The sequence below is a fragment of the Mytilus edulis genome, chromosome 10, assembly GCF_963676685.1.
Source record: "Mytilus edulis chromosome 10, xbMytEdul2.2, whole genome shotgun sequence".
Taxonomy (NCBI): Eukaryota; Metazoa; Mollusca; class Bivalvia; order Mytilida; family Mytilidae; genus Mytilus; species Mytilus edulis.
In genome coordinates, this window is record NC_092353.1 from 56,767,013 (window position 1) to 56,780,594 (window position 13,582).

At 34.7% G+C, this 13,582-nt stretch overlaps 1 protein-coding gene across 1 annotated transcript in view; it reads left to right on the plus strand.

Moving 5' to 3' along the window:
• Positions 1 to 583: 583 nt before the first annotated feature.
• Positions 584 to 13,582, plus strand: part of LOC139492171 (E3 ubiquitin-protein ligase rnf213-alpha-like) — a 124,237-nt gene continuing 111,238 nt past the window's right edge. The window contains exons 1-5 of the mRNA XM_071280324.1: positions 584 to 850; positions 5,202 to 5,554; positions 6,737 to 7,069; positions 11,335 to 12,125; positions 12,500 to 12,661. Of these exons, the coding sequence (XP_071136425.1) occupies positions 5,233 to 5,554; positions 6,737 to 7,069; positions 11,335 to 12,125; positions 12,500 to 12,661 (1,608 nt within the window). The 5' untranslated portion in view covers positions 584 to 850; positions 5,202 to 5,232. The remainder of the gene's footprint in view (positions 851 to 5,201; positions 5,555 to 6,736; positions 7,070 to 11,334; positions 12,126 to 12,499; positions 12,662 to 13,582) is intronic.

The window sequence follows — 13,582 nt, forward strand, 5'->3', positions numbered from 1 at the left end:
GGATATGATGTACAAGATCACACATCATCTTGTTGCTATACCATCTAGCACAGTTCTCATTCCATCAGACTCAAGAGCCAGAAAACATCATTCTCAGGATACACCTTTAGACACATTTAAACACCAAAATACTCGTACAGGTTTTCATTTTCCCCATACACAATAACTCAATGAAATCTTTTACCAACTTCAGTGGTAAATACACAGAAAGTCGACTCTTTCAGAGATCAGCTTACATATGCTGTTCTCTCCACTATCATTTAAATAGCTTCATCTCCTGTACATAGTTTTAATTACTACATCTGTTCTCTGCACCGTTTTGTATATAACTAAAATATAACCTAGTTTTAAATAAATAGGCCACGTATGCACCAGTTATTAATCATCTTTATTCAGATGGAAAACTGGAAAACTTAAAGAAGAAGATGGCTGAATAAATGAAAAGGAGTACTCGATTCCTGTAAGGTATCGATTTCTAAATAAAACTCTTGAAAACTTTTTGTATCTCCATCATTCCTCTTTTGAATCATAAAAAAAAACACTTTTGAAAGACAAAAATGTGCATCTTTTCTACTTTCGTTTTGCCAAAAACAATATTATTTGATTAAAATGCGGGATCCTTCCTCGATCCTAAATTATTGGCATGTTTTTAATATTTTTCAATATCTAGGATTTTCTTTTTTGAACAACCTTACTTTCCTATTGAAAAATAAAAAAAAACCCGGGACAAACCCTATATTGAGGTCGGGAACAATGATTTCTTTTATCCCGGTTCAGAATTTACGCCGAAACAGTTTTGAGAAAATCGAGAAACAAACAAATGTCAAAGAGAAATTAAACTACTGATTCGGTAAGTAACTGCAGAAAGAAAAGACTATAAAGTTTTATTCACATTTTACAATGAAATGTACAGTCCTTCCTTCTATTTGGAAATGCAGTTCATATTATCAGGGGCTCACAAGTGCCTGGTCTCAGTGCCTGGTCACAAAAACGAAAGTGAAAGTTGAAATTTATCAATAACGAATATTTAGAAATTACCATTATCATTGATATGTTCATACTGTCATGTGGTTATGACACAAAACTGTAAGTACAATTATCCTGAAAATTTGCAGGATTAAGGCTGCCAAGTTTTAAGAAATCCAAAATGTCTAAATGATCACGACTGACATGACTGAGACTCTACCAAATTGATAGACATCATAATTATTTGGACTACGAATTTAAATGTGTTAAAGTGTATACAGGTTAAAAGTATTTCATATATTAATTAGGTTTTCGTATAACTATAAAAAAAAAGATGTGGTATGATTGCCAATTGATGAGACAACTTTCCACAAGAAATCAAATGACACTCACACAAAAATAAACAACTATAGGTCACCATACAGCCTTCAACAATAAGAAAAGCCCACTGGGGCGTAGCTGGGTCCCTTTGAAGTGCACGTCAACCAGGGGCGGTTTGGGGGGAATTGCCCCCCCAAGAATTTTTTTTTGGCTAGACGCAAAATGGTGCGTTCTGAGGGCCTAAAATTGGTTTGATTAGCAAATTGTTAAGACTGTATTTGATCATTTTTTATTGAGAAACATCCTGAATATTTTTTCAAAAATCTGCCCTTCGTATTTTTAGCTGCAACAAAAACATCCATGGCCTTGTCTAAATTGACCTCAAAATCACAGTCCCAGAGCCGATAATCTGTCATTTCTCATTGTGAAATGGATGTACGTTTTCAAACATTTCAGTACGCTAAACGACCTTTCAGCTGTAGCACTAACAAAGGGCATTGTTAGGAGAACACACAGTATTGGTCAATTGGTCATTAGTTATTTGTTCGACCACGGAAGAAGATATTGTGCATGAAAACGGTTTTCTGAATTCAGAAGTCGATAATCAAGTTCAGTGATCATATGACCCAGAAACGGATAGTAGAGAGAAATTCGCCAGTAATCCTTAGGGGTTTCGGCTGGATGGTTAGCACTCGAGGCTTGTCTTCCACACCACCTAGGAACATTTTCATCTATAGTAAAAAGCTCTGCTATATCTAGAGTGGTTTGGTATAGCCCGTATCAAACATTATCATCATTTTGCTCGGAACGCAACATTTCAGTTACAGACTAGTACTGCGGAACTTGATGAAGTCTTGAAAGGCTATTTTATTTTATATTTAATGCATTGACGCCTTAATATTTCAACAGGAAGGTGTCAAAACAGAACAATATGAAGTAGCCTTTCAAAACAATAATTCAGATTTGTATTTAAAAAATGTACCGTTATCGTAATTTACATATAAAAGAGGGGCGAAAGATACCAAAGGGACAGTCAAACTCATTGAAAATGTTTACTGTAATTCATTAAATTGTTCAGGGTCGGATCCAAAGTTAAGAGATAAAAATGGAACAAATATCAATTGGTCATTTATTTTTTCAAAATAATGTACGAAATTTACAACCCTTTTCTAAACAAGAACATGGGTTTACAACCCCTGCAGCCCTGTTAGTTCAACGACGCGCATTATATATTTTTTTAATTGAAATGGAGTTAATATACCTTGTCGGAAATTTGAAGGTGTGGACATCTTTCCATTTGTCGGTCAAAAGTTGTAACTTTATTTCTTTTCCTAAGGATATCGAATCTTTCAACAAAGAAATATCTGGATAAGATGGTCCCAGATTTTTTTGTACTGGCTTAGACATGACACTGATGTGGCATCTAAGTTCAATCAATTTTTTTCATCGTCAATTTTTGACATTTCAGGGGTCTAAATTGTCCTGATTTGTTGCTGGTTATGTTTCTGTATGACTATCACTGTTGGTAAGCGTTTTTTATCACCGTACCAACGCTCCCTGTTGGATATGTTATAGAGGGGTGACGAGATAGTGATAACTCCCCTTAATGAGGGTGTAACCTCTCTTTTTGTACCCAGGATTCGGCCCGTTTTTAAGAGCGTACATGGTACTTATGCAGGCGAGTACTGTACGCAAGAGTCCAAAATTTACCCTGTACGCTGTACTCGCTGCCAGTGTTAAATAGACGCTCCAAAAAATTTAAATTGTACGCTGGATTCACTGCTATTTTGAAGCGTATGCTGGACTCGAGGGGGAGGAGGTGCACACCCCCTTAATTGTGTTCTTCCTCTATAATGTGAGATTGTATGACTCTCATTTCGCTGCAACCATCAATTGTTATATGTTTACAAGTGTCTTTTAGATTACCAAAGCGTCATTGAACACCAGTCTTCATTGTTTTGTTTGTTTTTGTTTTAAGTGAATTAATGGGGTTACTCTGAGAAGCCCCGCAATCGAATGACATTCCACGTTTCTTAACGTCCATATAAACTTCCATATTAATATATAGTCCAAGGACAGATTCAGGAGAGAGAGTAGGGTCAACCCTAGGTCCAAATTATTTTGTTTTATTTTGTATTATTAGATATAGGATATTGTAGGTATGTTAATTGTTGCAACACCTTTTTTGGATACGCAATCTATACTGGAAGAAAAAGTTGGAAGGTTAGCGGGAAACATACATATATTTTGTTTGTCGGCTTGCTAATCTGTGAGAATATAACCCCGAGTCATCAATGAAGCGAAAAATGTAGGTTAAAGTGACCTGAAAGTCATTGGGCTGTGGAACACTACTCAAGACACTTCCACAGGTTAAGTATCATTACTATACCATCTGTTCTTTGCGAGATATGGACCTTAAACAAGAACTTAACCGGAGTCATTGAAGCATAAAATGTAGTTCAAAGTGCCTTAAAAGTCATTGGGCCGTGGACCACTACCCAAGACGTTTCTACGGGTGAAGTATCATTGCTATACGATGTTTACTTTCAGAGATATGAACCTAAACCAAGACCTTAACCAAAGTGTGACGTTTGGACGGCCGTAGGGACGGAAGGGTAACACTATATGTCACGTCCACATACGTGGTCTGGTCATACAAGGTTGAATTCTGCTGTGTGTATGACCTTGATATATATAACTAGACAAATTAAATGCCATGTTTGGTTAAATTCTATTCCATATTCTTATTGTTTCAACGCAACCTTTGACCTTCACTGGCGGTCATTTTATTTTGAATATCTGATCTATTTGAAAAAACCCAATACTCATTAAGGACCTTGAAGGTGGACTTTGAACATGTATACATACTAAGTTTGAATCAAACCCTTTCAGTAGTACTTTTTAAAGGGCCTTAAAACTCTACCAATCACAATCTTCAGAGTTCAAGGAAACCCAGGTGGCAAAGACCGACAACAAAGTAACACCACTGGTGAACATGGTGAAGGACCTCATTGAGAACATCCATTGAATAAGTTCTACATGAAATGGTTCTCAAGGAGATGAAAATGTATTTAAATAAACGATTCAGATGCAATCACACTATAACCTTTACTAGCAGCCATTGTAAACCTTCCATGGACACACAAATTGACAACACTTGTTGAAATACTTAAAAAACAAATTTCTGTTTGACCCGAAGAAAAAGAGCCTTGAACAAATCAGAATTTGAATTTGAAAAGACCTCTGGTAGTCATGTTTATTTTATCGATCACCGCTAAGGGTTCCGGCCCTGTCCATCCCCTCCTTATTAGGGAGATGATTATTAACGGCGTATTACCAACTAGTACCCTTCGGACCAATGACCCTTCGGACTATTGACCCTTCGAACTATTGACCCTTCGGACCATTGACCCTTCAGACCATTGACCCTTCGGACTATTGATTCTTCGGACCAACGAACTGATCCCCCTTTAAAGGTATTCATGTCCAACTAAACTTGATCACCTCATTTCATGAAATAGTGATTAAGATTTAGTTTTTGTGGTCAACTTCATATTTTAGATGCTATAAGTAATAGGCTATCTATATTTGGTGTATTGGAGGATTTTAATGTGTCCTTCTGTCAGGTTTATTTGACCTTGACCTCATTTACATGGGTCATGAATCAATGTTGAGGTTTGAGTTTAGGTCTATATTTTGTCCCAGATACTATGCACACTTTATTTGGTGTATGGGTAAATATTTTACATGAGTAAACATTGGTAAAAGATATACATGTTTGTCTGGCAGGGTTTATAAATTAATGCACACTTGTCATAATAATTATGTATACTTTAAGTGATTTTATTGTCTTTTTTTGTAGTTGGTAAATTATTTTGAACCCTAAATAATGTTAATGTATACTTGTATTTTAGGTTTACAAAAATGTTTTAAAGTAGTTTTACAATGAAGTGTAAGAACAACGTTGATGGGAAAGTCTGTGGAGAAGATGTTCCCCCTTTGTCAAAGTTCTGTGGATTTTGTGGCGGGAAAGTAGTGACAGAAGATGATAACACTACAAAAGCTTGTCCTAAATGTTCATTCCTAATCACTAATAGACAGAAGTTCTGTTCTGGATGTGCTTGGCAGATTGATCCAACCATATTTCTTCAAAAGAAAATATTTTGCCAAGGATTAACGTCAGAAAATAAAATATGTGGTGTAGAATTATCCCCAGATGTAAAATTCTGCTGTGAATGTGGAACAGTGCAGAGTATTCCTACAGGAGGTAGGATAATATGATACCTTATAATTTTATTCATGTACATAATTCTATGAATTCATTATTATTTGTGGGATCAAAGTTTTAATATTCAGTTACAAATTTTCTTAAGGCTTTTATGCAGACTTAAAAAAACAGTGAAATCAAATGCAGGAGTTCCAACCCCGAACCTTCCTCCCTGGATTTGCCACTGAAATGTTAGGGTAAACTTATTCCATATAGGAATGTAAGCATGCATGTGATGTCTTATTACTCTTAGATTGTTGCCATTGTTTTTGTCTCTGATTTGATTTCATTGTATTTGGTAAACTGTGCCCCCATTTCTTTAAATCATATTTGTTTTGACTGAGTCTCATTAATTATGTATTGATTTATCTAAATCCTGATCTTAGTATAGATTTTGATGGTTCTAAATTTTTTCTCAATACGTTCATGAAGTTATTTGAAGATAAATAGTTATGTTTAAACGGAAATAAACCAGAGAAACAGTCTTCTCACTTAACCACAATTCTGACGGCATTAGCTTGTAGAATTGCTTTAGGGCTTGTAAAATTCTTTCCGTTAAGACAACAGAATCCAACTAAAATTTTCAAAAAAGTAGTTTTTGGCTTGTGGACTCAAAAGAGGGACGAAAGATACCAGAGGGACAGTCAATCTCATTAATCGAAAATAAACTGACAACGCCATAGCTAAAAATGAAAAAGACAAACAGACAAACAATAGTACACATGACACAACATATAAAACTAAAGAATAAGCGACAGGAATCCCACCAAAAACTGGGGGTGTTCTCAGGTGCTTCGAATTCAGAAGGGTAAGCAGATCCTGCTCCACATGTGACACCCCTCGTTTTCTCATGTTATAACAAATGGTGAATAGTCTTATTTGGTAAGTCACATTCATGAAAAGAAAGGGGATTGTAGTTACGAAGTAAGGAACATATCCGATATTATCTGTGAAACGTTTATTTCATAACAGTCAACCAACTCAGGATGGCGTCCGTAAATTTATGATAATGTACCCCACTATTCAAGAAAACTAATCCTTTCATTATCCTTGATTTTCTTTCAATCACTATAACGGTTATGAAGAGTGACAAAGTTAATTACTATATGAAATTTAACATTGGATCTAGTTTAAAAGGTCTCTTTGCAGGTAAAGTTTAATAATTATTGATTTCCTTGACAGAAACCCAACAGAAAGTTTCAGAACCTGTTAGAGAAGTGAAAGTAGATGAATTTATGAAGGATGAACTTCCTCGAAGACAACCTCATGAAAGTTCAGGATCTGGGTCATCTAGTCGATCAGAGAGTCCTGATACATGGAGACTGCCAGATATACCAATATCAACTCCTGCCTCAAGTTGTGAGGACAATGAAATACATGCATCTGGAGGACCACATCTACCCCTTAGAAGTATTGGAGAACATACGTCTGAGGAGAATGAAGAAACAGCTCATTCTGGATATTTACAGGAGAAAGGGAGAGAAATGAGAGAAAGCAGTACAATCAGTCACGAAGGTCAGCTGTCAATATTATATTTCAGTTTGTAGCTGAAGTGAGCTCTGATAAATAGTTTGTAATACAAATGTATATTGATTTTAATACCTGGTTTAAGATGCAAAAGTGTGAGCAGGGCTCATAATGTTATATACACATTTTTATTGTCCATATATTGTGATTTGAAAGCACCAAATTCAAATAGATTTAAAAGTTTAAATAGGATGTGATCAACTTCATTGGTTAATTAATGTTTTTTGGAAGTTTCATTTAAATGTGTCACTGATTAAGGATGGTAGTTGATGACAATTGTGATGGGTTAAATGAACTGACAGATGTAGATGTACAAATGATGTAGGGACAGAGTTAAAGGTATATACATCACAAACTTTAATAAGCAGGTGGCAATAGCTTTTAGAAAAAACAATTCATCATATTCATAATGCCATCTTTTTAAAAGCTTATGAAGAACCTATTATCCAAGGATTTGGTGTTGCAACCTTTTATAGCTGACAATGCTGTATGGGCTTTGCCGTACAGTGACCTATAGTTGTTAATGTCTGTGTCATTTTGGTCTCTTGTGGACAGTTGTCTCATTGGCAATCATATTACATCTTCTTTTTTTATACTTAACAGGCTATTATTTGAACTTGGAATTATTTTTAATTACGAATTTTTTTGTGCTTGAAATTTTTAATAAATTCCATGTTTATTCTGTCATTTGTCTGTACTTAATGTTCTGTGCTGCGCACAACACTTTCTATTACAAAGAAGATAGTACATTTTCAATAGAATGTATTGTGCAGCGCACAGCACTATCTATACAAAATACACTGTGTGGAAACTGGAAAGTGGTTTGTACAACCAAAAACATTTTAATACCTAAGGCCACAGTTTTTTAATTTGTTGGTTTACGGATTTTCTCCATGAAAAAGTCGGGTCGGTCGGTCGGGATAAAAAGAAAGAAAAAATATCTTTCAAGACATAAAACTGATATGCAAAATAAATATATATTTCACCTTTCTAATAATATGTTTGTTATGCTTTTTTTTGTCATATTTCTTAAATTTTTAGTTCGATGAAATACTATTGCTCAGCTGCAATAAACATCGCATAACATTGTCTAATAATTTCCCGTAAAAAAAGGGGGATGCACGGACAAAGACGAAATTTAATTCAATCGTCATTTCACAAACAAGAAAAACAGATTCACGTAGCTCTTAATCAATTCCAGAAAACTTGGTGAATAATGATCTTCAAGCACGAAAACTGATAAAGAACAAAAATAATATAAAAACATCGTAGGAAAATAAGTTTCAACACAAGTGTCAAAAACGTAATAGACTCGTCCACTGGAAAAACGAAAATATTGGGTAAATCTGTTGTCATGCATTCCTGTTTTTTATCCAAATGGACGATATTTTTTTATTATCTGTATTAAAAATAAACGCAAACGACATTTCAAGGTCATTAATAATTGATTTGTTTATTTTTAGAAACGTAACCTTGAAGTTTTATTTTTTCACAACAGAAAATGTCAGTTCTGTTAGTGATTAATGCATTTCATTTCATAAAAAAAGGGATATTTTAATTATTTTTCAGGGATAATGCATTTGTTAGGGTCGGCGGGAATAAAAAAGCATGAAAAGTCAATTTTATATTTATTCTGCAAATCGGCAAAATCGGGTCGGCGGATCCGTAAACCAACAAATTAAAAAATCCTGGCCTAAGGCCAACCTTAAAAATATGTTTGTTTGCAGTTTTCCGACTGTACCTTCAGACTGAAGGGTCGGTAGGTAGGATATTTTATTTTATCAGCCAAAATACAGTTTAAACAAGCAGTTACACTAAACCAAGTTTCTTGTGAAGAAAAAAAAACATTTTAAAACAACAAACACTGGACATGCTGAAAACCAACATCAAATGAACAGGCATTTTCAGATAAAAAACTTTTTAACCAAAACTGAAATTTTAACATAGTGTCATTATCCAATTTATGACATTAAATATGGTATAATTATTAAATACTGGAACACTTATAAACAAGGAATGCCATTATGACTAGAACTGTTTTAAAGAAATATATTCAGACATGTATGCTTCTTGACTAGAATGTTTTAATGAGTAGAGTATTTTCATCAGAAAAATGTAGATATTAAAGATTTATAAGACAATGTATTAAAGAGTGCATTTTTAATAAAAAAAAAAATAACCATTGAATCTTCCTCAATTGAAAAAAAGGCAACTTGAAAAAAAAGTATTAAGACATTCAACTGTTTTTCTTATTTCTAACAATATTTAATTATATGTGATAAGGTTATATTTTTGCCAGGCTTTAATGAAAAAATAAAGTTTGGGGTGAAATCCATAGCACCCCATTAAAAGTGAATGGTCTGTACTGAAATGTTTTTAATGCATAAAAAAAAATTGGCAGCATAGCTCCAAAGGACATGTTTTAATTGAATTCACACAGGCCACACAGTTTGGGTATATTTAATATTGTAAGAAAGAGAATAATTGCAATGAGTGGGGCAGCCCCCCTTATCCTAAAGGAGCATACTCATTGCAATCGAAGATAGATTTAATATAGAGAGAGTATATTTATTTTTCAAGCTAACCATTCATTTTCTCTACATCTTTGTGTAGTTAGGGTTGCTTCTTATTGATTTGGCATGGTCTATATCCATTAACATTTCAAATGAGCCCTTCCTCCGACTACAGGCGTGTTTACAGATATCCATGAAGATTTAAGTCACGGAGGAGTGGTTTCATCTTTGTCGTCTTCACAATGATTTGTAGAAAATATGCGATACTTCAAGCTGCTGTCCCATTATTTAACCACTGAAATTGGTTCCATAAAGTCAGGCTCCACAGATTCTGTACCTGATTTCTTTGAGACAGAATGGTTATCGTGTCAGTTATGAATATCCGCTGCATCATCGTCAATGATATCATCACACATCATTACATGTGCCTGAATCTTTATAAACAGTTTACTAAATAAACTTTTTTGTTTGTTATTTGTCTTAAAATTGACACAAGACGACAGCGTAAAGTCATGAAAGTACTCCTCCGTGACTTTATGGATAACTGTAAACAATTTCCATGTGCTTTCTTTCTTGTGTATGAGCTTCCTATCTAAGGAACACCCCGTACTGGGTAATCAGGAGAATTTACAGGAGTGGGTAAATCAAAATGTTCTTTATCATTAAATGGTCACATGAACGCTTGACGGGAAGCTAAGAAAAACCGAACTTGAAATGCGTAATTGATCCAGACTTTAAATCATTTCCGGAAAGGACCCAAAGTTCCGGATCGCGTCAATAGAAGTATTAAAAAAAATTTCTTTAAATTTAAAGCAATAAAATTTTCACAGTCGGGAGGATTTTCAAGGGTCGGTCGGTAAACTGCAAACAAACAATATTTTAATTTAAGCCTAATAAACATGGAATTTATTAATAAATTCAAGCATAAGAAATTATGCAAATTCCATAATTAAAAATAATTCCAAGTTTAAATAATAGCCTGTTACTTGTCTTTCTAGTTTCCAAAAGTTGTTAAGCCAAGGGGTGGAGTTGGGAAATAGGCTCTCAATTCCATGAAAATGCTCCTTTCAGCATGCGTCTCATACAGCCTCTGACAACCAAAGTCCAACTCCAACCTTCACGAGTGGTTTATTATCTGTAAACCTGGTGGAACTGTTTCAACTGACTGGAGAAGGGGCTACGGCTAGCCTCTGGCGCCTCAAAACCAGAAAGCCTCGGACAGATGGGGCTCGTCAACCTTGGAGGGTAGCCCATCTAGGAGAAGGAAAACTCTGACTCAAAACCTCCGCTGCCTTGCAGCCATACCCTTATGCCAGGGAAAGGCTTCAGGAGACAACCTCAAGGAAAATCCAATTTGGGAATCTGCAACATCCTTCCTGTACTTCCAGGATCAGATCATTTGTTCAGAAGTTAAGGGTGAGGTAACCCCTACAGAAAACCTAGAGTGCTGAAGACGACGGTGTTGGGCTATATAGCACACTCTTAACAGACCACAACACCACGCACAATCAGCCATTATGACACACTTGTCTTAATGTCTCTTAAAGTTATTATTTGATGGTATACATGTCTTATATCTTTCACCTTTTGGTCCTTGGTAGATTGCTGTCTGAGAGCAATCATCCTCATTTGCTTTTTTAAAATCATGTTTAAGATAACAGAAGTTATTCTCTGAATTATGGTCAATTTATTCAAGTACATAAATCATATTTTTAGATAAGTATTTATTATTATATTCAGAAAATGTTGAAAACTGTGGAGATCTTGAAATGGAAGCCACCCTGTCATCTGCAACTGACACAGTAAATGATAATGTGACTGAACCAACACCATCACAAGAAACCATGGAAACAGAGCCGAATATTGAGGGAGGTAACTCGTGGACATGGAACACAGAAAACTCTCAAACACTTAGGTATGAGAATAGGTCAACTTTAACCCTGGCTCTTACAGGGTCAAGTGTTATCAAACCTCATCCATTTACACTACCAAGCAGTAATACAGCACCATTAGATGGTGTGCCATCAGAACCAGAAAGGGAGACAACTGGGACAGAACAAATGGAAGAAAATTCTGGAAATCCACCAGAAGAGATTCCAGCTCACGATATGGGGACTGGTAGTGAACAGCCTTCTCAAGGGAAAGGTAAAGTACAAGAACTGACCAAAAAGTTTGAAAGTACAGTTACTATTGAAAACAGTGGTAGTAATCATGAGCCCAATAAAGGAAGTCCAGACCTGAAGAGAGAAATCAGCCATTCATCAGCTGGAAGTGAATTGGGCTCAGATGAGGATAACTCATCTAGTGATGAAGATGATGATGACAATGAAGACCCCAAAAAAGAACAAACAACAGGGAGTAAAGGGGCTAAAAAGAAACCAAAAGGGGCAAAAGAAAAAAGGCAGAAGAAAAAAGAGAGAAAGGAAAGAAATAAAAAGAGAAAATTAAACTTACCTGAAACTGAGCCTGGAACTGAAGACAGAGATACTACCATGGCCACCACAAGTAAAAGGGACACAACATTGTCAAAGGTAAATTTATTGTCTAATGTAACTTTTTTTGTTGATTCAAAATCCAACTCAGTTTAATTGGAAATTATTTTTCTTGACGTCCTGAATTTTCCTGTTTTTTGTTATTGTCTATGAAGACAATGCAACAGTAGAAATTTAAAAATTTAATTGAAGTTTAGAATTGGCCAATAAAACAAAAATTCCACCATTTTTCAAAATTAGCATTATATTGATATGTAAATATATTTCATTTGTCATGATATATATATATATCTTGTTTGCATAGTTTGAATTGTGCCTTTAGATGATCTTAGATATTTAATTGAAAGGCTTGCGTATTTGTTCAAAATTTGTTCTCAAGAAATATATGATATAAATGAATAATATGTTCTCAGAAAGAAGAGGCCAACAAGCAGGGAGACAATGCTTTCAAACAGAAGGATGAAAGTACCAAACAGAAGGAAGTAACATTGTCTGAGATGACAAATGACAAGAAACAACAAGAAAAGGACAAGCCATACAATACCAGAAGCACAGCACCAGGGAACATTTCAAAGGTAATTTTGATGGCAATGAAATTTAAAAAGTTGGTTTAATAAAAGATAGGGACAAAATAAAAAAAAAATACTTTGAAATTCAGTACATGTATAATCTTTTTCAATGAAAGCTCGAAATGACACTGAATAGATATTTTTGCTGAAATTTACCTCTGCTTCAAAAAATAGAATTGTTATTGTTAATGTTTCAACAGTTATTGTTTCATGCAACATGTGCAATGAACCAATCTATTCACAATTTAAGAGAAAGTCTCTGATTTAAGCATTATATATTATTGATCCATACATCATTAACATGGATTGAAAACTAAGCAATGTTATATATATGTGTGCAGATGTTGATTTTATGAACTGGTTCATTGTGCTGTACTTGAGGGTAGGAAAGCAATTTACAGTCAAGCGTCAAACAGTCATTTTCGGCTACCATTAGCATCATATCATATTGGTTAGAATTTTACCGTGATTTGTCAAATTATCCTAATTGTGATTCTTCAGAGTTCTTTTAAAAATAATTATCGATATAGTTATTTTTTGAAAAAAATTAGCGTGATTGGTCAAAATCCTATTTTTTATCGTCTCAAAGAAAGTGTACTTTTTATCGTCATGCATCAATAATTACCAATTAATATCACTTGGCAAGAATTGTTATCGTTATTAGTCATGAAGGTACTGCCTTTACTACCCACATACTTACTTTTCAAAGTTGAATTAGATGCATGGTAAATGCATGGTATGAATGAAATCTTCATAAATATAAAGCCGAGTATTTCTCTCTATGCTTAATTGATATTTGGAGCCATTAAACCAAACAACATCTGACATCAGAATACAAGATGGCAAATCCTAACTTGAAACCTATCTACTGAAAACCATGAAAATCCTCGGAAGTAAATTACAGAGATGTCTGTGGGGAAATCTGAT